Source organism: Eucyclogobius newberryi, unplaced genomic scaffold, assembly GCF_026437365.1.
Source record: "Eucyclogobius newberryi isolate DKJ021-1_F unplaced genomic scaffold, fEucNew1.0.hap1 SCAF_8, whole genome shotgun sequence".
Taxonomy (NCBI): Eukaryota; Metazoa; Chordata; class Actinopteri; order Gobiiformes; family Gobiidae; genus Eucyclogobius; species Eucyclogobius newberryi.
Genome location: NW_027316500.1, coordinates 28,857,941 through 28,885,232, shown reverse-complemented (window position 1 = coordinate 28,885,232; position 27,292 = coordinate 28,857,941). Strand labels below are relative to the sequence as shown.

The window sequence follows — 27,292 nt, the reverse complement described above, 5'->3', positions numbered from 1 at the left end:
TGTCCGTCGTGCCCTTTGCAAAGCGTCTACGAAATGTGACGGGACCAAACAGCTCTTTCTACGGACAACGGCGATGAGAGGGCGTTTTCTGATCCCTGAAGTAAACTCTCGTACAGTTTGGCACGAAATAAGTTTAAATGTTGCAATTATTAAGAGGCCGGACGTTAGCTTACCGGCTATGTCATCGCTAATGACCGTCATGTGATTGCAGTCAATTATAAAGAACATTGATGATTTTTATGTTTCAAAAAAATATTTCAAACTCTTAAAGGACATAATATTAGGCAACATGTTTACTGAGCTTTTAACGGTTTTATATGATTGTTCCCTCATGAAAAAAATACTAGGAGTTCTATTTAGCTTCATTCCTGCTTGTTTACGGGACCCTCTCCCTCTGAGCCTCACAAAACTGTAAGATCTGTAGATCCAGAGGTCTCCTGCTGTTTTTAAGTCCAACATCACTTTTATTTCATTACAACTGAGGCAAGTCATCTTTTATTTCCTCTTTGCAATTCCCTCTGCTGCCAGTAGATGGCGTGCTAACACTATGTCCTGATTAGGAAACGCCTCAGATAAGATGTGTGCGTGTACATTGTCTTAAGTGCCTTTAGAGCAGGTTTAACCACCACTAACACCACAAATAATGCAGGATATGTGTCCTTTAAGAGTTTAGAGGCCAGATGCCAGATATAGACTTTTAAATATAGCAAAGTATATTAAAAATGTAAGGATTCAAAAATAATATAAATATTGCCTGTACGTCCCAATTGCTGATTTTCCCTGTCCAAGCTTTCAAACTCTTTGTATTTCATTTTCTTGAAAGGTTGCCGGGACATATTTATTCATTTTACATCGGAAACCAGAAAAAACGACCCATTATACAGGAGATGAGCACGAGGGATCACGATGGAGAGGAGCTGTGAGGAGGGGCCCGGCCCGTTACATGGGACACACTTTGTTCTCCGCGATCGGCAGCTGCGCGAACGAGCGGCACTCGGTCGGCGAGTCGTCGGACTTCTGGGAGCCGAGGGGGATCCGGGCGGCGATGGCGGACATTTCGCCCGTCTGGCTCTCGGCGGTGATGCCCGGCCGCTCCGATGTCTGGTTGAAGTTGTCAGAGATGGCGCCGGTGAAGAGCTGGATCAGGCACTTCCTGAACTGGAGGCAGAAGAGAAAGATGGAGATAAGAGCCACAGCAGAGATAACAGACGTGCATTCATTGAGTCCTGGTGTAGACTCTGGGTCTGTTCACACTTATAACGGCCTAAGTTGAGCCCGTTTAAGCCCTGATGTGGACTTGGGTCAATCCTGTTCTAGTTGTGGTTTAGTTCTGGTCTATTCCAGGTTTAGTTTGGGGTTTAGCCCTGGTTTAGGCCCAATGTTGATGTGATGAATGTGTGTGAAGGTGTGAATGTACCTTTGGTTTGGGTCTGGTTTAGTTTAGGGCTGGTTTGGTTTGGGCCTGGTTTGGTTTGGCCCTGGTTTGGTTTGGTCCTGGTTTGGTCCTGGTTTGGTTTGGTCCTGGTTTGGTCCTGGTTTGGTTTGGCCCTGGTTTGGTTTGGTCCTGGTTTGGTCCTGGTTTGGTTTGGTCCTGGTTTGGTCCTGGTTTGGTCCTGGTTTGGTCCTGGTTTGGTTTGGTCCTGGTTTGGTCCTGGTTTGGTTTGGCCCTGGTTTGGTCCTGGTTTGGTCCTGGTTTGGTTTGGTCCTGGTTTGGTTTGGCCCTGGTTTGGTTTGGTCCTGGTTTGGTCCTGGTTTGGTTTGGCCCTGGTTTGGTTTGGTCCTGGTTTGGTCCTGGTTTGGTTTGGTCCTGGTTTGGTCCTGGTTTGGTTTGGCCCTGGTTTGGTTTGGTCCTGGTTTGGTCCTGGTTTGGTCCTGGTTTGGTTTGGCCCTGGTTTGGTTTGGTCCTGGTTTGGTCCTGGTTTGGTCCTGGTTTGGTCCTGGTTTGGTTTGGCCCTGGTTTGGTCCTGGTTTGGTCCTGGTTTGGTCCTGGTTTGGTTTGGTCCTGGTTTGGTTTGGTCCTGGTTTGGTTTGGTCCTGGTTTGGTCCTGGTTTGGTTTGGTCCTGGTTTGGTTTGGCCCTGGTTTGGTTTGGTCCTGGTTTGGTCCTGGTTTGGTCCTGGTTTGGTCCTGGTTTGGTTTGGCCCTGGTTTGGTCCTGGTTTGGTCCTGGTTTGGTCCTGGTTTGGTTTGGCCCTGGTTTGGTCCTGGTTTGGTCCTGGTTTGGTCCTGGTTTGGTTTGGCCCTGGTTTGGTTTGGTCCTGGTTTGGTCCTGGTTTGGTTTGGTCCTGGTTTGGTCCTGGTTTGGTTTGGCCCTGGTTTGGTCCTGGTTTGGTCCTGGTTTGGTTTGGTCCTGGTTTGGTCCTGGTTTGGTTTGGTCCTGGTTTGGTCCTGGTTTGGTTTGGCCCTGGTTTGGTTTGGTCCTGGTTTGGTCCTGGTTTGGTTTGGTCCTGGTTTGGTCCTGGTTTGGTTTGGCCCTGGTTTGGTTTGGTCCTGGTTTGGTCCTGGTTTGGTCCTGGTTTGGTTTGGCCCTGGTTTGGTTTGGTCCTGGTTTGGTCCTGGTTTGGTCCTGGTTTGGTCCTGGTTTGGTCCTGGTTTGGTCCTGGTTTGGTTTGGCCCTGGTTTGGTTTGGTCCTGGTTTGGTCCTGGTTTGGTTTGGCCCTGGTTTGGTTTGGTCCTGGTTTGGTCCTGGTTTGGTTTGGTCCTGGTTTGGTCCTGGTTTGGTTTGGCCCTGGTTTGGTTTGGTCCTGGTTTGGTCCTGGTTTGGTCCTGGTTTGGTTTGGCCCTGGTTTGGTTTGGTCCTGGTTTGGTCCTGGTTTGGTCCTGGTTTGGTCCTGGTTTGGTTTGGCCCTGGTTTGGTCCTGGTTTGGTCCTGGTTTGGTCCTGGTTTGGTTTGGTCCTGGTTTGGTTTGGTCCTGGTTTGGTTTGGTCCTGGTTTGGTCCTGGTTTGGTTTGGTCCTGGTTTGGTTTGGCCCTGGTTTGGTTTGGTCCTGGTTTGGTCCTGGTTTGGTCCTGGTTTGGTCCTGGTTTGGTTTGGCCCTGGTTTGGTCCTGGTTTGGTCCTGGTTTGGTCCTGGTTTGGTTTGGCCCTGGTTTGGTCCTGGTTTGGTCCTGGTTTGGTCCTGGTTTGGTTTGGCCCTGGTTTGGTTTGGTCCTGGTTTGGTCCTGGTTTGGTTTGGTCCTGGTTTGGTCCTGGTTTGGTTTGGCCCTGGTTTGGTCCTGGTTTGGTCCTGGTTTGGTTTGGTCCTGGTTTGGTCCTGGTTTGGTTTGGTCCTGGTTTGGTCCTGGTTTGGTTTGGCCCTGGTTTGGTTTGGTCCTGGTTTGGTCCTGGTTTGGTTTGGTCCTGGTTTGGTCCTGGTTTGGTTTGGCCCTGGTTTGGTTTGGTCCTGGTTTGGTCCTGGTTTGGTCCTGGTTTGGTTTGGCCCTGGTTTGGTCCTGGTTTGGTCCTGGTTTGGTCCTGGTTTGGTTTGGCCCTGGTTTGGTCCTGGTTTGGTCCTGGTTTGGTCCTGGTTTGGTTTGGCCCTGGTTTGGTTTGGTCCTGGTTTGGTTTGGTCCTGGTTTGGTCCTGGTTTGGTTTGGTCCTGGTTTGGTTTGGTCCTGGTTTGGTCCTGGTTTGGTCCTGGTTTGGTTTGGTCCTGGTTTGGTTTGGCCCTGGTTTGGTTTGGTCCTGGTTTGGTCCTGGTTTGGTCCTGGTTTGGTTTGGCCCTGGTTTGGTTTGGTCCTGGTTTGGTCCTGGTTTGGTTTGGTCCTGGTTTGGTTTGGTCCTGGTTTGGTCCTGGTTTGGTCCTGGTTTGGTTTGGTCCTGGTTTGGTTTGGCCCTGGTTTGGTTTGGTCCTGGTTTGGTCCTGGTTTGGTCCTGGTTTGGTTTGGCCCTGGTTTGGTCCTGGTTTGGTCCTGGTTTGGTTTGGTCCTGGTTTGGTCCTGGTTTGGTTTGGTCCTGGTTTGGTCCTGGTTTGGTTTGGCCCTGGTTTGGTTTGGTCCTGGTTTGGTCCTGGTTTGGTTTGGTCCTGGTTTGGTTTGGTCCTGGTTTGGTTTGGTCCTGGTTTGGTCCTGGTTTGGTTTGGTCCTGGTTTGGTTTGGTCCTGGTTTGGTCCTGGTTTGGTTTGGTTTACTTCATCTTAGTCCAGGTTTAGTCTCAATGTTTACAGCGTGAGTCATTATTCATCAGTGAGAGAAATACTCGAGCTGAAGTGTTTTTCTCCAAAATGTTGCACTTATATCTGTGATTACATTTGTCTTTAACTTTTTAAAAAAAAAGTGCACATTTAAAAACACATCCAGGAACAAGAACGTTTTAGAGAAGAATGAAATATAAACGCTCAACCAGGGGTGTCCAAACTGTGGCCCGGGGGCCAAATGCGGCCCTCAGGCTTCCTGCTAAGTTGGCCCAAACCACAAAATGAATACTTTTTACTGTAAAATTGGACACATTCCAACATGTTTATGTTATATCAGCCTAATATTAATGTCACAAGTCTTATTAAAGATGTGGAGCTGCATCAAAACTATGTCAAATTTCCAATGGTTCACTTCATTGTTGTGTGTGGCCCCTGCTCTGTATACGTTTCAAAATGTGGCCCTCAGGTTGAAGGCCCCTGGGCTAAACTAACACAAAGATCACATGCATTTTGGAACACGCTCTGCACAGACGGTCATACTTCTATCGTAGTAACCGAGGTACTGATAAAATAGGATAAAAGAAGGCAGTTTATTACACAAACATCAACCTATTGTAGCTTTTCAAATTATGACCTCCATAAAGCTTCCAAGAAATGTCTGTGCAGTGTAATGACACTCATAATTGCCCGTAAAGAAATGAGGAACAAAGGCGTCTTATCAACCGATTCTCAGAAAACATTATTTGCTTTACAAGGTGCCGTTGAGAATAAAATTACCTCTAATTACGCCATTTTGCCGTCTATTGTCTGCAGTGACTATTTGACCTATTATTTGAACCAGCTTCTCACGCCGGGGCCAGAAATGGGTCAGGGCTCGGCACCTGAGTTTAGTTATGTGTCTAAACCAGTTCAATGAAACTAAATTGTACACAACGGGACAACGGAGGTAATGCTCGGGCGCTTCTTTGTTTCTCTGTCGAGAGTAGTTCATGTATAAGTACTTCAAAGTATTTTCTGACTTCTGTGCATTCAGAGAAACCCAGTTTAAAATCGGACAATAGATGACACAATTTCATAAAACACATACATTATACACAAACATATACATATACACATACATATACATGTACACATACATATACATATACATACATAAAACACATACATATACACATACACATACATATACATGTACACATACATATACATATACATACATAAAACACATACATATACATATACACATACATATACATATACACATACACATACAAATGCACATACATATACACATACATACATATACATATACACATACACATATATATATATATACATATACATACATAAAACACATACATATACACATACATATACATACATAAAACACATACATATACACATATACATACAAATATACATACATATACACATACATATACATATACACATACATATACATATACATACATAAAACACATACATATACACATACATATACATATACATATACATACATAAAACACATACATATACACATACATATACATACATAAAACACATACATATACACATACATATACACATACATATACATATACATACATAAAACACATACATATACACATACATATACATATACATATACATACATAAAACACATACATATACACATACATATACATACATAAAACACATACATATACACATACATATACACATATACATACATATATACATACATATACACAGTCAAACGCCATGACTGATCCAAAAGCCCTCATCATTTGTATTATGTTTTGTCCTCGTGGCCCACATGTTGAGAAACTCTGGGTGGATGTAGTGAATTTATTAATAGTATGACTTATATTAATGTGTGGGGGAAAAGCTCTAAATACCAGTCAAGAGTTTGGACGCACTTTCTCATTCAATTATTTTATTGATTTATTTTTAATGTTTACTGCTTTCTTTCTGTAGATACTGAATACCTCAAATATGGTTGTGGTTACTATGGGAAGGGCATCTGCTTTTAATTCTACAAAGTCAGAGTCAATGTGTGAAAAATTTAGCTGCCAAACGATAAATATATATCGTATTTTCCGGACTATAAGTCGCACCTTTTTTCATAGTTTTGGCCGGGGTGCGACTTATACTTATACTTATACTTATACTTATATTTATACTTATATACTCCAGAGCGACTTATATGTGATGTTATTTGTTATTTTCACACTTGCAACTGCATTTCATACTCCAGTGCGACTTATATATGTTTTTTTCTTCTCTATTATGCATTTTTTGGCTGGTGGGACTCAAGTACATACCATATATGGTATGTACTTGACCCCAGCTATTGTAAGCCACAGGTGTATTTATATATTCTCAATGGGAGTAGCAGTAAACCACATAAAACCCTTTAATGTTATTGTCCTAAAATGGAGCTGTGAATGGGCCTGTTTTTTTCCTGGAAACTTCTTTCAACTTCTGTAACAACAACAACACCACCACAGTCATTGTTTTCCACATTAAACGCTTTAATTGACCTCTTTTTCACTGCGCGGCGCCCTCGGACCCCGGAGATAGTTCCTGCGCGGCTCCTGACCCTTTGCGACCCCTCCAAACCGCTCGCCCGGCGCCGCTAATGCTTTTAAAGTGTGCCTGTAGCCGCTAACGTCATTACAAATCCGCTAACAGTAAATAAGTACGTCCGTAAAGGCTGTTGTAGTACTCGTGTAACACCTAGTTTAAGATCTGGAAAACAGAGGCGCGGAGAGGCTCCCGCGGAGAAAGAGGTTATAAAATGTCACGTTAATGGCACTGAGAGCTGCATTAGCCTCAGACGTCCAGCCAAGCGGCGCGGCGCTAAACCGGAGCGCGGCTGGATTATACCGTTTCAAAGGACGAGGACACAGATGTTAAACTACAGAGATTTTATAGTGCAATCTGTTAAGGCCGGACTAATTAGAAGAGAAAAGGCCAGGGTGTACACTAAAATAGCACAATGCGTTTTGATTAAAAAAATACTTTCGCTAAAAGCTTTAAGGGAGACGTTTCATACTTCCAATGGCTTAAAGTTAAATGAACAATCTGATTTTTCATCCTGAAAAGCTGGCTGCACACTAGAGGATTCTAAAACCTTCTGCGATTTCAACACGTGACACAAAGTGGGCAAATAACAGACATGACACTTGAGGAAAAGAGTAGAAAACTAGAAAAGGGTCACATGGTCAAAAGGGGTGTGATGAAAACAAATACAGCAGGATACAATGTCAGGATTTTCTTATTTACAGCAAAAAATTAAACAAAAAGAAGAAACATGTGGATTAAACCCTTGTTATGACGGCTCATGAAAAATTCTTATTTATACAGTATATACCGTATTTTCCGGATTATAAATCACACCTTTTTACATAGTTTAGGCCGGGTTACTCCTTATACTATACAGAGCGACTTGAATGTGATATTATTTGTTATTTTCACACTGACAACCACAAGAGGGCGCTCTAGGCTCTAAGCGACGCAGAAGAAGAATCTGCACTTCCTCTTCCTCTGGAGTTTGTGGAGTTGTTTAGAAGTGACACAGAGGAAGAAGAATTCAATGGATTTAGTGATTTGGGGTAAAACTGATGCTTTGGTAAACTTGTTAGCATGTTCTTTATGCTATAGTTATCTGAATAACTGTTCATATGTTACGTTAACATACCAGACACTTACCACAGTTCTGTCTGTGCCTCATGTAGCTGAAGGTGTTAGCGTTAGCATACGTCATGTAGCTGAAGGTGTTAGCGTTAGCATACGTACAACTATTAACCATGTTCTCTCATCTGTTATTATTTTGAATTACATTTTAAGATGAAATGTCTGTTCTTGGTCTTGGATTTGATCACATAAATGTTCCCAAAAAATGCGACTTAGACTCCAGTGCGACTTATATATGTTTTTCTTCTCTATTATGCAGTTTTTGGCTGGTGCGACTTATACTCTCTATATACAGTATATATATTTTGAGTTGTTGAGGAGACAACCCGACAAATAGTCCCGTGATTGAGAAGTGCTGCCCGGGCAACGCTTCTATGAACAGCACCTGCGACTTCGGTGGTGACGGTGGAGTTTTAAAGGTGACGTTTCAGGTTCAAGGATCTGGAGACTTAAACAAGAATGTCCCACAGTACGGCATCACATATAAAACGATCACCCTTTAATCTGAAGACGCTTAGTACGTGTCAAGCTCTAGTACTGATATTACCATTGCGAGATAGGGTCAATGGCACTCTTTGAAAGCACCTCACGCCTTGCACTGGTCACTGACGACATGAAACGAGGAACTTCTGCTCACGTTTACGAGAAGACGCAGCATTCTCCGTTTCGTTTGAATAGAAATCGGTTGGATTCAGTTTAAGAAAGTGGATGATGAAATATTTGGGCAAAAAACAGCATTTGAAGATGACAAATTGTGCTCTGACAGGTGCAAACGGCAGAATATCGATTATCTGCACTCACAGTAAACAACATATATGACACACGAGCTGCCTTTTCACAACCCTGAGAGCGCCACACGTAAAATAACTAGTGTGAGCCCACATTGCACAACATGAATGCAGATTACACACACAAATGGACCTGGAAGGCTCTGGAACTGCATAAGGCCGTAGCTGTTAGCACAGTCGCTCCATTTGCTTGACCCAGTTGCCAACATAGATTTAGTACGTCGCACGAAGAAAGCATTAGCGTGATATTAGACCGTGTACAACTGGTATTTATGAGCAGAAAACACAAGTGCTGCTTTAGGCTTTTTATCATTTTAAATCAGGTCAAGATGGTATAGGATTAACTTAAGGTACAAAACCACAATGTTTCAAGCTTTTCGTTTAATTCAAAGACACGTTTCCAAAGTTTTTATCCTCCTTCAAGTAAGTTATCATTTAGAACTGGTTTGTCGTGGCTTTGTTGAGTCCCCTTTGTCCTGTTATGGACCTGGTTTTGGTCCTGGTGGAACTCAGAAAGCCACATTTTCTTTGTGGTGAAAAGTTTGAAAACCACTGATAATGGTACGGAAGCCCTGAGAGGCCAACACGAAATATAAAAAAATGGCACTTAATTTTCAAAGTCTTTCTAAGTTAAAGAGTTGGACTTTGAGGAGACCTGGGTACAAATCCAGCAGTCTCCATGTGTAATTTTGGATCAGTTTGGTCATTTGTGATGTTTTACAATGCCTACGTTCTGGTATTTTAAGCAATACGCAAGAAAAATACTTCATTGGCCAAACCAAAAGCAAAAAAAACAAAACAAAAAAAAAATTTCAAGCAGACTGGGCATTTTTGACACGCAAGCTCAAACTGGAGGAAATCTATTTTGACCTGGCCCTGCAGGGCTTCCATACATGCCATATTTTAGTGTTCTTTTTTACTGTTGTTACATTTTGTGATCAAAATCAAAGAGTACAATGTCCATATTCCACTTCCGCTTTTTTAATCAACATAGAAATTTGTGAAAAATTTGAAACCAACAATCCATGATAAAAAAAAAAATGTTTTAAAAATAGCCACTAATTTGTCCTGTTTAAATAGATGATGAAATCGTCCTCAAAGTAGTTTCAAATTGTTCTTTGAGACAGATTTGCACATTTTACAACCTTAATTTAGATTAAAGTTGGATACTGCTCCCTCTCCTCTCGCTGCCGTGGGAACAGCACTGATTACTCTCCTCAGTAAAGCTGGGCAGTGCGTCCCGCTATCATGTCATTACAGGTTATTTTTAGCCTTATCACCAGTCATTTCTGATGTTTGACTTTGACTTTAAAGAACGCCTGTACATGCTCCTGATCTAAAGTGTGATGTGTTCCTTCAACATCTCTGTGGTTTTAGATTTTTGGGGTTTGTACTCTCCTGTCAAAAAAGTCTACGGGCCACAAGATCGTTTAAAAAATAAAGAAATTGCCATCCATGTTACTTTAAGTACCGTATTTTCCGGACTATAAGTTGCACCTTTTTTCATAGTTTTGGCCAGGTGCGACTTATACTTACATCTATATTGATATACTTATATATACTCCGGAGCGACTTATATGTGAAATTATTTGTTATTTTCACACTCGCAACCCCATTTCATACTCCAGTGCGACTTATATATGTTTTTTTCTTCTCTATTATGCATTTTTTTGGCTGGTGCGACTTATACCGGTGCCACTTATAGTCCGGAAAATACGGTAATTAAGAATATCAAGATTAATAAGATTAATCGCTTCAATACTGGTCACTATATCATCATAAGAACAGAGGTATGTTCAATGACTTTTAACTAAAGTAAACCTACACGTAAAGGACTTTTTATGTGTCTGTTTCTTTAAATTTTCAATAGTTCCACAAACACAGCCATGACGACGACCTGTGACCTACGTATAAGTCGACCGTGACGGATGATCAGATTTCTATGCCGCTGACCTTACGGACCTCAATACTTTCCCGTCAGCAATGAAAAAACCCCTCTATAATTAATTGAATACACTTTGAAAAACACATATGCGCAGACAGTCACACCATATGACAATTGCTGACATTCTGTTGCACGTTTGAGGTTAAATTATTAACTGTAACCTTTGGAGTTTCTAATAAACAATGACACTGAACATTACGTTACATTATGTCACTGACCTGCTTCCTCTTTCTCTGTTGACCTTTTGAACCAATGAGCCGTTTGATGCTCGGTCAGCTGATGTCCGTAAGTGCTGTTTTTGGTCATGCTCCTGTGCCCGTCACTATTTACATCTCAGTCGACTGACAGCGCTTGACCCACTTTTACACGGAGAGGAAAAGACCCAAAGTGATGGACGCCCGCTGTGCTAACGCTGACCAAAGCAGGAGGAGCGAAAAGAGTGATCTTATTTCAAAATGTCATTCAGTGGAAAGGAAATATACAGGGAAATTGTGCAAATTGTGGAACAAGCTGATTAAAATAATTTGAAAAATGCTTATGTTTAGGGTCTATTTTTCCAAAAACGCCTGAAAAAATTTGCCCCAAAAACTGAAAACTGTTCCTGAGCCTCTGGAGCCTTTGTGAAGCTGAGACTCTGAAGTTTTGGACTCTGAAGTCTGTAATTATAAGTAGAAACGAGCTCTGCAAAGAGGAATTCAGATTTGAAGGTTTTCTTTGTTTAATATATAAATGAGTAAAGCTGGTCTGGTTTTAGCATTTATTGGGTTTTGACAATACTCTTTTTAAAACTGAAGGTAAATTCACAAAAAAAATGTTTTAGGGACTTGTAATAAAGCAAAAATGTCATGTTTTTTATTTTATTTTAGGGTAATTTTTTACTCGTGGCTTTGGAGAACAAACTGACCCCGATGTTTCCCAGAATGATGGATTTGACTGGAAATAAGTGAGTTACAGTTTTATTTTCATGTACAGCAGATCAAGCAGTTAGAGTTCACTTTTATAAGATGGTGGACAAAATAGAATAAATAAAGGAAAAGTCCAGACATTTAAGCTTAAAGGTCGGTGTAATCCCTCATTAAGCTTAAAGGGTTTTAAAGTTTGGCAAATAATTTTTTGTGCCACCGATAAAAATAAGTAAAATTCAAAACCTAAATAAAAACACAACTATAAAAGTAATATAATTAACAATTACATTAATAATAACGATTCATGTCACATGTCACATGTCATGGGTGGCTGCGTGTGCGGGTTGCAGGGGCGGTGCAGAGAAACTCAGGGGCTGGGGGGCACGATAATGAAAAATATATATCCCCACGTGAACTGCTGAAATAGTATCTATAATCCACCAGAATATAAGAAATGACATTGTAAAATGCCTATAAACACAAGATTACACAGATTACATAGAGTACAGATTACAGATTACATACAGATTATGTAATAAAACTATAACTGCATGTAAAAAAGTAGGCTACGTTGAAAAAGTCTCCGTACTATACACTCGTAAACCACTAGAACTATACATTGTGTAGGTGGACGTACAGCGCTGTCTGCTGTAATAAGCCCTGGCAGAACGAGGCCTGCTGGAGAGGAACATGGAGACACAATGTAAATGTAACACGGAAAAGAAGAAAATAGCAATAAAAGCACCAACTAAATTATTGATTCAAAAAGGGGGGATTTGTTATTTATGGCGCAATCATTATTTGATATAGTGATTATACGTGGTTTGTGCAACGTGAACGTGTTTGAACAGCATTTTTATCTTAATTTGCGCTTGTTTGATTAATCCCGTTTAAGAGGTCGTGTTCTTTGCTCCTTGTCTGGAGCTCATAAAAACACTGCGTTTTAAATTCCCATGATTTGTGACGTCCCCAGAGCCAAACTCAAGCACTGGGGTGATCGAGCTTTCTCTGTTGCTGGTCCCAGACTCTGGAACAAACTGCCCCCCCCCGACATGCCCCCCGAAATGCCCCCCCGACTCACGCACCATCACAGATTTGAACTTTTTCAAATCCAAGCTAAAAACGTATTTATTCAGACTGGCTTTTAACACTCTGTAATGTAGTGACACTTTGTTTTGTACAGTTTTCTTTTTATTTAGTTCTGTGTTTTGTATTGCCTTGATTTTATTGTGAAGCACTTTGGTCACTTTGAGTGTTGTAAAGGGCTCTATAAATAAAGATTGATTGATTGATTGATTGATTGATTGATGGATGGATTGATTGATTGATGTCATAGGCCGAGATTCTGAGGTTTTTAAGGGCATAAATCACCGCCAGACTCGTTCGGAGCATTTCTGTCACCAAACCACGTTCATTACAACTGCACACTTGTGCAATCATGTCGGAGCAAGCTAGCTTTAGTTTTTGCTGCCAACACCAAATTCTGATGAGGGTGAAGGTTAGCAGAAGCCTGCTTAAAGTCCATATTTTAATTATTTAGTTAAATATTTACCAGAGGTTCTCCTCTGGTAAAAAAAATATTATAGTTTTACTTTCGTTAAGTGTCACTTTGTGAAGACATTTAAAAAAATAAGAGGACAGGAAGTAGAGCTGAGTACTAAAACAGTATCCCTCTGTGATGTCATCAAAAGGCGACGTGCCAATGAAAACACAGAGACAATTTACACGCAACTGATACAATTTTCTGGCAGTTTAAACAATCATTCAACAAAATAAAGGCGTTATACGTACGGATCATTTTGGCTATCGACTGTGTCCATCATTAAAGATAAAAAAGTGCCACACATGAGATGGAGGCTTCGACGTGAGAGTAGTCATAAAAGATACATACGCTCAGCACAGGCGTGTGCAGAGGCAGACAGTGCGTTGACGTCCAGGGACGGTCAAACATGGGTAAGAATCAATCTAAAAGCGATGTGCCCATCCCGGAGACGCCTGTCACGCTGGCAACGTCAAATAAATATGAGAAAGAGTGTCTGGAGTGTCTGCCAGTGTGGCGTCCAATAGATTTGGTTTTCCATCTGGCGGATCACTAAGCACGAACAAAATGTATGATTCATGTCAGCAAAACTGTTAAACTGAATGAATTGAAATGAAGGTGTTGGGATTTATTTGATGTCTTTGTGATTTTAATGCATGTTTTTTCCTGTTGTGGAATTGCCTTGTGTACGAATTGTGCTCCACGAATAAACTTCCCTTGCCTCTTGTTTACAGCATAGTTGCTAGGTAACAGTACATCTACCTATGTCATATTGTGCTCATGTCCAACCAGGAAATATGTTTTAGTGAAATGTATAGTCTAACCTGTCATATAGATTTTAAAGCCCAATAACAATACAAAAAATAATGCACAATATGTGTCATTAAATTGAAAATTACATTATGTAGTCTGAAAAATTGATTGTAATTAACTTAGATATATCAAAATCAGAATAAAGTATCAAGTCCTTAGTATGGAGTATATCGAGTTCTAGTATATCGAGTATATCGACTACAAGCACAATTCCATTTTGGGCAATACTCGTGCAACTGAAGCGTGAAAGAAAAAGGTTCAAATGTCTAACAGAAATACAAATTGTAAAAATGGCACACATCATGACTCATCATCCAAAAGCAAATATAAGTATCGTTCCCGTATATTTACACGAGTAGAAGGAGGAGATGAAGTCGGTGTGAAATAAAACTACATGTGAGCTGTACATGTCCATTCCTTCCTCCTAATGTATTTTTAAAGACAATTGTGCGATTCATGTTTCATTTAGTCATACACCACATGCATTATTGAGGCACATGCTAACATCCGACAACCTGTGTACGACGAGTCTCAGGCCAGTTCAAACAGAGAGCCAGACTGTTTCCTCGAAGCACACGGTCATTTCATAACTCTTACAGGAAGAAGAATACACTAAACTTGGAAAATTTAAATCAAAATGTATGGTCTGACACAAAAATGACTTCTTTAAGCTTTAAAACAATGTTATAATTACAACCTTACAGCAGATCTCATTAGAACAGGGAGCATTTTCCGAATTATAAGGCACCTTTTTTCATAGTTTTGGCCGGGGTGCGACTATACTCCAGAGCGACTTATATGTAGGGATGCGTACCGCTACGACAGACCGGATCTGGACTTGTAAAAACGTTTTGGTTCAGGTCCAAAAAACCGAAACCCCGGTGATTCGGTTCTGGACTCATATAAAATATAGCACTCAAGACGGGACGCCTCGTACGTGTGAGACAAGAGCGCCTCGTACGTGTGAGACAGGAGCGCCTCGTACGTGTGAGACAGGAGCGCCTCGTACGTGTGAGACAAGAGCGCCTCGTACGTGTGAGACAAGAGCGCCTCGTACGTGTGAGACAGGAGCGCCTCGTACGTGTGAGACAGGAGCGCCTCGTACGTGTGAGACAAGAGCGCCTCGTACGTGTGAGACAAGAGCGCCTCGTACGTGTGAGACAGGAGCGCCTCGTACGTGTGAGACAGGAGCGCCTCGTACGTGTGAGACAAGAGCGCCTCGTACGTGTGAGACAAGAGCGCCTCGTACGTGTGAGACAGGAGCGCCTCGTACGTGTGAGACAGGAGCGCCTCGTACGTGTGAGACAAGAGCGCCTCGTACGTGTGAGACAAGAGCGCCTCGTACGTGTGAGACAGGAGCGCCTCGTACGTGTGAGACAGGAGCGCCTCGTACGTGTGAGACAGGAGCGCCTCGTACGTGAGAGACGGGAGCGCCTCGTACGTGTGAGACAAGAGCGCCTCGTACGTGTGAGACAAGAGCGCCTCGTACGTGTGAGACAAGAGCGCCTCGTACGTGTGAGACAGGAGCGCCTCGTACGTGTGAGACAGGAGCGCCTCGTACGTGTGAGACAGGAGCGCCTCGTACGTGTGAGACAAGAGCGCCTCGTACGTGTGAGACAAGAGCGCCTCGTACGTGTGAGACAGGAGCGCCTCGTACGTGTGAGACAGGAGCGCCTCGTACGTGTGAGACAAGAGCGCCTCGTACGTGTGAGACAGGAGCGCCTCGTACGTGTGAGACAGGAGCGCCTCGTACGTGTGAGACAGGAGCGCCTCGTACGTGTGAGACAAGAGCGCCTCGTACGTGTGAGACAAGAGCGCCTCGTACGTGTGAGACAGGAGCGCCTCGTACGTGTGAGACAGGAGCGCCTCGTACGTGTGAGACAGGAGCGCCTCGTACGTGTGAGACGGGAGCGCCTCGTACGCGAGAGACGGGAGCGCCTCGTACGTGTGAGACAAGAGCGCCTCGTACGTGTGAGACAAGAGCGCCTCGTACGTGTGAGACAAGAGCGCCTCGTACGTGTGAGACAGGAGCGCCTCGTACGTGTGAGACAGGAGCGCCTCGTACGTGTGAGACAGGAGCGCCTCGTACGTGAGAGACAAGAGCGCCTCGTACGTGTGAGACAAGAGCGCCTCGTACGTGTGAGACAAGAGCGCCTCGTACGTGTGAGACAGGAGCGCCTCGTACGTGTGAGACAGGAGCGCCTCGTACGTGTGAGACAGGAGCGCCTCGTACGTGAGAGACGGGAGCGCCTCGTACGTGTGAGACAAGAGCGCCTCGTACGTGTGAGACAAGAGCGCCTCGTACGTGTGAGACAGGAGCGCCTCGTACGTGTGAGACAAGAGCGCCTCGTACGTGTGAGACAAGAGCGCCTCGTACGTGTGAGACAAGAGCGCCTCGTACGTGTGAGACAAGAGCGCCTCGTACGTGTGAGACAGGAGCGCCTCGTACGTGTGAGACAGGAGCGCCTCGTACGTGTGAGACAAGAGCGCCTCGTACGTGTGAGACAGGAGCGCCTCGTACGTGTGAGACAAGAGCGCCTCGTACGTGTGAGACAGGAGCGCCTCGTACGTGTGAGACAGGAGCGCCTCGTACGTGTGAGACAGGAGCGCCTCGTACGTGAGAGACGGGAGCGCCTGGAGCGCCTCGTACGTGTGAGACAGGAGCGCCTCGTACGTGTGAGACAAGAGCGCCTCGTACGTGTGAGACAGGAGCGCCTCGTACGTGTGAGACAGGAGCGCCTCGTACGTGTGAGACAGGAGCGCCTCGTACGTGAGAGACGGGAGCGCCTGGAGCGCCTCGTACGTGTGAGACGGGAGCGCCTCGTACGTGTGAGACGGGAGCGCCTCGTACGTGTGAGACGGGAGCGCCTCGTACGTGTGAGACAAGAGCGCCTCGTACGTGTGAGACAGGAGCGCCTCGTACGTGTGAGACAAGAGCGCCTCGTACGTGTGAGACAAGAGCGCCTCGTACGTGTGAGACAAGAGCGCCTCGTACGTGTGAGACAGGAGCGCCTCGTACGTGTGAGACAAGAGCGCCTCGTACGTGTGAGACAGGAGCGCCTCGTACGTGTGAGACAGGAGCGCCTCGTACGTGTGAGACAAGAGCGCCTCGTACGTGTGAGACAAGAGCGCCTCGTACGTGTGAGACAGGAGCGCCTCGTACGTGTGAGACAGGAGCGCCTCGTACGTGTGAGACAGGAGCGCCTCGTACGTGTGAGACAGGAGCGCCTCGTACGCGAGAGACGGGAGCGCCTCGTACGTGTGAGACAAGAGCGCCTCGTACGTGTGAGACAAGAGCGCCTCGTACGTGTGAGACAAGAGCGCCTCGTACGTGTGAGACGGGAGCGCCTCGTACGTGTGAGACGGGAGCGCCTCGTACGTGTGAGACGGGAGCGCCTCGTACGTGTGAGACGGGAGCGCCTCGTACGTGTGAGACAAGAGCGCCTCGTACGTGTGAGACAAGAGCGCCTCGTACGTGTGAGACAGGAGCGCCTCGTACGTGAGAGACGGGAGCGCCTGGAGCGCCTCGTACGTGTGAGACGGGAGCGCCTCGTACGTGTGAGACGGGAGCGCCTCGTACGTGTGTGAGACGGGAGCGCCTCGTACGTGTCGAGACGGGAGCGCCTCGTACGTGTGAGACAAGAGCGCCTCGTACGTGTGAGACAAGAGCGCCTCGTACGTGTGAGACAAGAGCGCCTCGTACGTGTGAGACAGGAGCGCCTCGTACGTGTGAGACAGGAGCGCCTCGTACGTGTGAGACAGGAGCGCCTCGTACGTGAGAGACGGGAGCGCCTGGAGCGCCTCGTACGTGTGAGACGGGAGCGCCTCGTACGTGTGAGACGGGAGCGCCTCGTACGTGTCGAGACGGGAGCGCCTCGTACGTGTGAGACGGGAGCACCTCGTACGTGTGAGACGGGAGCGCCTCGTACGTGTCGAGACGGGAGCGCCTCGTGCGTGTGAGACAGGAGCACCTCGTACGTGTGAGACGGGAGCACCTCGTACGTGTGAGACGGGAGCACCTCGTACGTGTCGAGCTGCAGAACCGTGTGTCCGCATGTGAACACTGAAGCCGGTAAGATCACTGGCTTTTTTTTAACTGTTTTAAGCTGTGGCCGCCGCGTGCGATGTTGTGATGGTTAATGTGCTGCGGGTTAAAGGGGCGTGGCCGCGTGTTAAAGGGGCGGGGTCAGCGTGGGTTCTTGTCTGGGTCTTTGGTCTGGGTGTAAATACGAATGAAATAATTTAAGTGTTATGTTGTGGTGTGATGTATTTGGTATTAAGTAAATACTAAGTCAAAGTAATATTGCTTAATTGCTGCATTCATTAATAGTATTTTGTATTTTGTATTCTACAGTTGTTAAATATGGTGCTAATATGATTGAATATGATATTTTGATTTGTTGTGTAAAATATTTTCATATTCTACTTTTGATACTGCTAAGTTGATGCTTTATAGTGGTTCTTGATGACTTTTATGCTAGTTTTTGTAACTCTGTTATTTTACACTGTTATTTCATTATTTACACTGGTGTTTTGTCTGTTTGAAGGTTTTTACCTGCAACATTAAAGAGTGGAAATGTGTCTAAAGGCAAAACATTGTATCAGATGAAACAGCTGCTTTGACCCTGACTGACCCTGTCAACAATACTCAACATGCTCTTGTTGTTGAGTTGAGTCTTAGCTCGTAGCTTGTGATTTGTAAGTTGTAACTTCTGTTAAAAACAGTGAATAAAATAGACAAGTTCAGTTTATTTCAGTCTGCAGTTAAGCCTTGTGTTTGAAAGTCATCCTTGTTCAAGTGCCTTCAACTTAATTGAGCCAAGTAGCTTGTGTTATGCTTTTATAACATTATGCAAATATGGCATGAGTTCAGGTCCGGACTCATTAGGTCCGGACCTGAACCTGAACGTGGGTTTAGGTCTGCATCCCTACTTATATGTGATATTATTCGTTATTTTCACATGACAACCACAAGAGGGCGCTCTAGGCTCTAAGCGACGCAGAAGAAGAATCTGCACTTCCTCTGGAGTTTGTGGAGTTGTTTAGAAGTGACACAGAGGAAGAAGAATTCAATGGATTTAGTGATTTGGGGTAAAACTGATGCTTTGGTAAACTTGTTAGCATGTTCTTTATGCTATAGTTATCTGAATAACTGTTCATATGTTACGTTAACATACCAGACACTTACCACAGTTCTGTCTGTGCCTCATGTAGCTGAAGGTGTTAGCGTTAGCATACGTCATGTAGCTGAAGGTGTTAGCGTTAGCATACATACACCTATTCACCATGTTCTCTCGTCTGTCTAAAATGCGACTTATACTCTGGAGCGACTTATATATGTTTTTTCTTCTCTATTGTGCGTTTTTGGCTGGAGCGACTTATACGGTAATCGAATGTTTCACTTAAAGGTTCACTTTTCTCTCGCCGCACCTTTATATAGCATTACACTATAAGTGTTTCCATGGAGATAAGATGTTTAATGCCATCTGTGCCATGGTCGTGGTGTGGCTGCGCTTATGAACCTGGGTTAGCATCGTTAGCATCACAGCGTCACATCAGAGCAGTCTTATAAGGGTCAAGTGTGGTTCTTTGACTTCCTGATGGTCTGGTGCTGGTCTCAAATGCTCAAACATGAATGAATCACTCAAAATACAAAAACAGAGGACACCAATGACGAGGGAAACTATAATCACACAGTTAATCTCTTTGAATCTTTCATCTTTATATTTCTTAAAATGAATAATGTACTTAAGGGATCAAAATAGTCGTTAGCCATGATCACAATTTCAGTCCAACCTTGATGTAGTTCGATAATATCTATAATGAGTCAATGTATTTACCATATTTTCCGGACTATAAGTGGCACCAGCCAAAACATGCATAATAGAGAAGAAAAAAACATAACTTATATACTATATAAGTCGCACTGGAGTATAAGTATATAAGTATAAATATAAGTATAAGTCGCACCCTGGGCAAAACTATGAAAAAAGGTGCAACTTATAGTCCGGAAAATACGGTATGCATGTATAATGAGTTGTTCCATAAGATAGGCTAAATATTCGACCCTCTACAACTAACATCACACCAAAATGAAGGAAACGCTCTCCACTTGTGCAAAGAAACGGCACGCACGATAAATACTGACATCCAAAAAGTATTCTACAGTCTGACCTGCTTGTTCATGAAGACGTAGATGATGGGGTTGTAGACGGCGGCCGTTTTGGAGAAGAAGGCGGGGATGGAGGCGAGACGCGGGTCCAGATCGATGGTGGGGTGGAAGGTGACCAGGATGGAGAAGATGGCGTATGGCGTCCAGCCCACCATGAAGGCCACGATCATCACCACCACCATGCGGGTCACCTGCCGCTCGGGCTTCCTCGCCGTGGCCAGGCGACCGTGAGACACCTGAGCGGGGGGGGGACAAAGGAACATGGTCGACCTCTTTCTACATCTCTTCATCTTTTATTCTCCTTTCATTTCTTTTATTATGCGTCAAAACACGTGGTTCAAGTGTTGCGCGGATGTGAAAGAACTGTCTATTTAAACACTGAAATATGGCCGTGATGATGCGTCTCAGATCTTTTTACAGCTTTATTGTTCAATGTCTTCATACAGAGACGTATTGAGACATATTTGAAGCAGAAGGCCACTTGCCTGACCAGCCGAGTCCACACGCTTCGAAAATCATTTACAAAGAAGTTTTTCGGTCTGGAATCCAACCCAGTCGCTCCGATTTCCAAAGGGAAATTGTGATTGACAGGCGGATTAACCAATCAGACAAACGCATTGTCCGTTCGTGGCTAAACAAACATGGCGGCTAACGAGGACAAATAACACGGACTGAGAAACGTCGCCGACTTCTGCAGAATCTATCAAGCGACGCACTAAACTCTGTAAATCTGAGGTAAATTAAGTTATATATTTGGTTTTCTTTTATATATATATATATATATATATATATATATATATATATATATATATATATATATATATATATCTGTATATATGTATATATATATATATATATATCTGTATATATGTATATATATATATATATATATATATATATATATGTATATATATATATATATATATATATCTGTATATATATATATATATATATATATATATATATATATATATATATCTGTATATATGTATATATATATATATATATATATCTGTATATATGTATATATATATATATATATATATATATATATATATCTGTATATATGTATATATATATATATATATATATATCTGTATATATGTATATATACCAGGGCCTGTGACGCATGTGGGATCCATAACCAAATGAAAGTGAATGATTTCCCATCATCAATAATGCAATTATGAGAAGTCAAAGCTCCTTTAATGACTGTAGATGATTAAAAAGATGAGATGGATTGTAATCGTGACTAAAACAGTCTTTCATTTTCTTTCATTTTCTTTGTCGAGTGATTCCAATTCCTACTTTTTGTGACCAGCTTTATGAACTCAAACTAAAGAAATCAAAGTAAAGTTAATATGACATAAACAGGCTTTACATTTAAGTGTACTTTTTTGGAGAATAGATTGAATTAAAAATACTTAATAATAGAAAATAATAATAAACAATTACTAATAATAATAAATAATAATAATAATAATAATAAACAATTACTAATGATAATAACAAAATAATAATAATAATAATAAAAATCCCTAGTTGTTAGAAATAATTCATCTCGAACTTTAAGTCTTTTTTGAAGGCTACAATAATTGCTAAATCAAAAATCCAAAGGCATCTAAATTGTACAAAAGCATCAGAGAAGAAAAATAAAGTTTAAAAATCCTTTCACAAATACGATCGTGAGCATTCAGACGCTCTCTCTTGACCAGATGGGACAGTTTCATTATGATCGTCTTATTGGAGCGCGTGTGGTGTCGATGTTCGGCGGGTGGAAGATGGCGCTGACCTTACGCAGTTTACGCAGCAGTTTTCCGTAGCAGAAGAAGATGACTCCGAGCGGCAGAATGAAGCAGGTGGTGAAGAACGTGATAATGTAGCTGTGGTCTTTGTTCGTGCTGGAGTACCTGCAAATACACAAATACAAATACAACTCATGAGTATTAAAGCGGGATGGAACATTTGTAACGACGTGGACGTACAATTTTTTAATGCCAGTGCAGTGAGTGTACATTTCTGAATTTGCAATGGAATAAATAAATAAGAATAAACATACAAAGTTCCCATCTTTGCAACAGATATAATCAAAGGAGATGGCCAAAAACACCCAAAACCTAAACAAACTAAATCAAGGCAGAATTAACGAACAGGAACTGAAAGTCGACCAAAGGTTTGACTAAATTGTTGAATGTAAAGAGTGTAATGAGAGTGGTAATGTCAAGAGGGCAAGAAATATAGACTGGAAAAAGAATTGTGATACATCTTACTTGTGTTAATCTGCCGCAATATGATATAATTGAAGACAAAACCCGATGAAATTGTATTTATTGCACAGTTTTACACATCATTATCCCTATAAGACACATTAAAGGTGCTTTTCTGCTTGTCTCCATGGAGATGTTATTGCTTTGCCTGGAAGGTTCCACAGTAAAAACACATCTGTTTTTCATTCTTTTACTAAATAAGATAAGATAAGCCTTTATTTGTCCCACAATAGGGAAGTTTCAATGTTGCAACACAAAGTAGGTACAGAAGTAAAAGAACAGATAACTTATAGAAAACTTAAAAAAAAAAAATCACTCTTAATAGAAAAGCTCTTATAAAAAAAACTCTTATATTCTTAATAAAAAGTAACAAAAAACAAAAATAATAACAAAACTAACACTCTTTACAGCAGATCTATGGACGTTTTCATGATTAAAAACAGTGATTAAATTGTTTAATACAAGGAAAAAGGTGCATTCTCACTGATTCTTCACAGACCTGAACTTCATCTGTTTGTTTCCATGGAGATTGAACGCTTAATGCCATACTGGAACATTTCAATCAAAGTATAAAACATATCCATGAAGACCAGAAACAGAGCGCGCCTTCAAAGGACACTCATTGTACTGGATGAATGGTGAAATAATTGTGTTTTTAATCATTTTTTTATCATAATTTATGTATTTTCCCCTCATATAATTCAATAACGACACTGGGAAAAGTCTTGCATGTACTTGTTCAAATCAGTATCTAACTCATGTAAATGTGTCCCCGCCCCGTGCGCTCTCTCCTCTCTCGCTGCTCGATGGGCAAACGTGACCCGGGGCTGGATGCGTCTCATGTTCCCTCTCGTCGCACCCTTCTGGACGCCTGAACACCCTTGGGTGCTCCTCATGTCAGCAGCCGCGTCGCCACATGTGCCCCATGAGAGTCTGTTGAGTCGCTGAGATAAATAGATACTGTCTGTTCGCTGCAACGGAATGACACTCGGGGACATGGAGATAAAAGGGTATGGAGCTACGGCAGCTTTGTACAGCACCAGGAGTGAGGGGTATGGAGCTACAGCAGCTTTGTACAGTACCAGGAGTGAGGGGTATGGAGCTACGGCAGCTTTGTACAGCACCAGGAGTGAGGGGTATGGAGCTACAGCAGCTTTGTACAGTACCAGGAGTGAGGGGTATGGAGCTACAGCAGCTTTGTACAGCACCAGGAGTGAGGGGTATGGAGCTACAGCAGCTTTGTACAGCACCAGGAGTGAGGGGTATGGAGCTACAGCAGCTTTGTACAGTACCAGGAGTGAGGGGTATGGAGCTACAGCAGCTTTGTACAGTACCAGGAGTGAGGGGTATGGAGCTACAGCAGCTTTGTACAGCACCAGGAGTGAGGGGTATGGAGCTACAGCAGCTTTGTACAGTACCAGGAGTGAGGGGTATGGAGCTACAGCAGCTTTGTACAGCACCAGGAGTGAGGGGTATGGAGCTACAGCAGCTTTGTACAGCACCAGGAGTGAGGGGTATGGAGCTACAGCAGCTTTGTACAGCACCAGGAGTGAGGGGTATGGAGCTACAGCAGCTTTGTACAGTACCAGGAGTGAGGGGTATGGAGCTACAGCAGCTTTGTACAGCACCAGGAGTGAGGGGTATGGAGCTACAGCAGCTTTGTACAGCACCAGGAGTGAGGGGTATGGAGCTACAGCAGCTTTGTACAGCACCAGGAGTGAGGGGTATGGAGCTACAGCAGCTTTGTACAGCACCAGGAGTGAGGGGTATGGAGCTACAGCAGCTTTGTACAGTACCAGGAGTGAGGGGTATGGAGCTACAGCAGCTTTGTACAGCACCAGGAGTGAGGGGTATGGAGCTACAGCAGCTTTGTACAGTACCAGGAATGAGGGGTATGGAGCTACAGCAGCTTTGTACAGCACCAGGAGTGAGGGGTATGGAGCTACAGCAGCTTTGTACAGTACCAGGAGTGAGGGGTATGGAGCTACAGCAGCTTTGTACAGCACCAGGAGTGAGGGGTATGGAGCTACGGCAGCTTTGTACAGTACCAGGAGTGAGGGGTATGGAGCTACGGCAGCTTTGTACAGCACCAGGAGTGAGGGGTATGGAGCTACAGCAGCTTTGTACAGTACCAGGAGTGAGGGGTATGGAGCTACAGCAGCTTTGTACAGCACCAGGAGTGAGGGGTATGGAGCTACAGCAGCTTTGTACAGCACCAGGAGTGAGGGGTATGGAGCTACAGCAGCTTTGTACAGTACCAGGAGTGAGGGGTATGGAGCTACAGCAGCTTTGTACAGCACCAGGAGTGAGGGGTATGGAGCTACAGCAGCTTTGTACAGCACCAGGAGTGAGGGGTATGGAGCTACAGCAGCTTTGTACAGCACCAGGAGTGAGGGGTATGGAGCTACAGCAGCTTTGTACAGCACCAGGAGTGAGGGGTATGGAGCTACAGCAGCTTTGTACAGTACCAGGAGTGAGGGGTATGGAGCTACAGCAGCTTTGTACAGCACCAGGAGTGAGGGGTATGGAGCTACAGCAGCTTTGTACAGTACCAGGAATGAGGGGTATGGAGCTACAGCAGCTTTGTACAGTACCAGGAATGAGGGGTATGGAGCTACAGCAGCTTTGTACAGTACCAGGAGTGAGGGGTATGGAGCTACAGCAGCTTTGTACAGTACCAGGAATGAGGGGTATGGAGCTACAGCAGCTTTGTACAGTACCAGGAGTGAGGGGTATGGAGCTACAGCAGCTTTGTACAGCACCAGGAGTGAGGGGTATGGAGCTACAGCAGCTTTGTACAGCACCAGGAGTGAGGGGTATGGAGCTACAGCAGCTTTGTACAGTACCAGGAGTGAGGGGTATGGAGCTACAGCAGCTTTGTACAGCACCAGGAGTGAGGGGTATGGAGCTACAGCAGCTTTGTACAGCACCAGGAGTGAGGGGTATGGAGCTACAGCAGCTTTGTACAGTACCAGGAATGAGGGGTATGGAGCTACAGCAGCTTTGTACAGCACCAGGAGTGAGGGGTATGGAGCTACAGCAGCTTTGTACAGTACCAGGAGTGAGGGGTATGGAGCTACAGCAGCTTTGTACAGCACCAGGAGTGAGGGGTATGGAGCTACAGCAGCTTTGTACAGTACCAGGAATGAGGGGTATGGAGCTACAGCAGCTTTGTACAGTACCAGGAATGAGGGGTATGGAGCTACAGCAGCTTTGTACAGCACCAGGAGTGAGGGGTATGGAGCTACAGCAGCTTTGTACAGTACCAGGAATGAGGGGTATGGAGCTACAGCAGCTTTGTACAGCACCAGGAGTGAGGGGTATGGAGCTACAGCAGCTTTGTACAGCACCAGGAATGAGGGGTATGGAGCTACAGCAGCTTTGTACAGTACCAGGAATGAGGGGTATGGAGCTACAGCAGCTTTGTACAGCACCAGGAGTGAGGGGTATGGAGCTACAGCAGCTTTGTACAGCACCAGGAGTGAGGGGTATGGAGCTACAGCAGCTTTGTACAGTACCAGGAATGAGGGGTATGGAGCTACAGCAGCTTTGTACAGCACCAGGAGTGAGGGGTATGGAGCTACAGCAGCTTTGTACAGCACCAGGAGTGAGGGGTATGGAGCTACAGCAGCTTTGTACAGTAACTTCAGCATGTATGTGTTGAGTAAGTCATACAGAGGTAAGATTCTTTTGAATAGACTCATGCAGAGTCTTAAAGGGCCCATGACATTATTTTACCATTTTCTAATTTTGACTTTATTTGGTGTATTTGTACCTGTTAAAAATGATAAATGATATTTTTACACCAATCGAGCCGGTATTTGTGGAGAAAACGTTGAAACATCTGTGGAAAATGACAGGAAGTGACATCACACTCATTCCAGTCAAAGTTTGTGCAGAATTTTGACTCTCTAAACATTGATTCAACAAAATAAAGTCACCCTCATATATTTTAATTTGTCAAATAATAATAATTGTGACATCGGATGAGTTTTTGCCCAGTGTTTGCTGGGTAATTTCCTAGTGTGATGTCATCAATTACAAACAGGAAGTGAAATTATAAACCTAAAAAATGTGCTATTCTGTGATAATTGTTTCATAATTTTTAGCAAAATTCAATATATATTTATCTTAACTGCGTTTTAGTTCAATGAGTCGTCCGACCTGTAGGGGGCGCTTTAACTTCTACTCTTGAAAAAGATATGCGTAAGGTGAAGGCGAGATATGGTTTGTCCTTGTTTAGAACTATTTTAGCCATAGTTTAGATCTAGAATAATCTTGTTTTTAGCCCTGGTTTAGATCTGGTGGTACTCGAAGTGCCATATACTTTCTTAGGTGGTACTTGCTGTGAAAACAATACCCAAATACTAATTGATACTAATACAAGTATCGAAACCAGAGACAGTATCAGTATCAATGCTGAAAAAAGAATAACATTGGAAAGAATTGGACAAAATTCAACAGTGAAACAAAACCCACGTGTCTCCTTAGATCTCACGAGGACCGTTACCTCCTAACGAGATTGGTCTAATTTGCAATTAATCAAGAGCTTTAAATGACTTGTCATGTCTTTGTTTTTACAGCTGATACAGAACGAGTCTTAATAGATTTCAAACGACTGAATGAGGACAAGAGCTCAACTCTCCATAACTCAGACAGTTCTTTTCCCGTTTGGCCTGTAAATTGATATAAAGCCTGGAATGTTCCACAGTATGGCATTAACGTTTTTATCTTGCATTTATTACAGTTTTTATGGCCAAAAGAACTAACTAGAATTGGTAACTACTGCATTTTTACAGTGAGCTTGGGCTGGGGCAATAAACAATAATAATGGTTTGAGGTGCATTTTGTATCATCGTGATAATCGCCCTTTTTTCTTCAGGTTTTCACTCTAAAAGTACGATTCAACAACAGTTATTTAAACATGGAAAAGTAGATATGACATTTATATAGTGGTTATATTGTGATATTATGGTTAATCACAATCATGTTGGCCATAATAATCCTGCACACATAATTTCACAAATATTGTCCCATGATCGGACCTGCTT

At 43.4% G+C, this 27,292-nt stretch overlaps 1 protein-coding gene across 1 annotated transcript in view; it reads right to left on the bottom strand.

Moving 5' to 3' along the window:
• Positions 1 to 905: 905 nt before the first annotated feature.
• valopa (vertebrate ancient long opsin a) overlaps positions 906 to 27,292 on the bottom strand; it is a 55,905-nt gene continuing 29,518 nt past the window's right edge. Inside the window, exons 3-5 of the mRNA XM_072437401.1 lie at positions 21,767 to 21,884; positions 19,977 to 20,210; positions 906 to 1,158 (exon numbers count right to left, since the gene is read on the bottom strand). Of these exons, the coding sequence (XP_072293502.1) occupies positions 940 to 1,158; positions 19,977 to 20,210; positions 21,767 to 21,884 (571 nt within the window). The 3' untranslated portion in view covers positions 906 to 939. The remainder of the gene's footprint in view (positions 1,159 to 19,976; positions 20,211 to 21,766; positions 21,885 to 27,292) is intronic.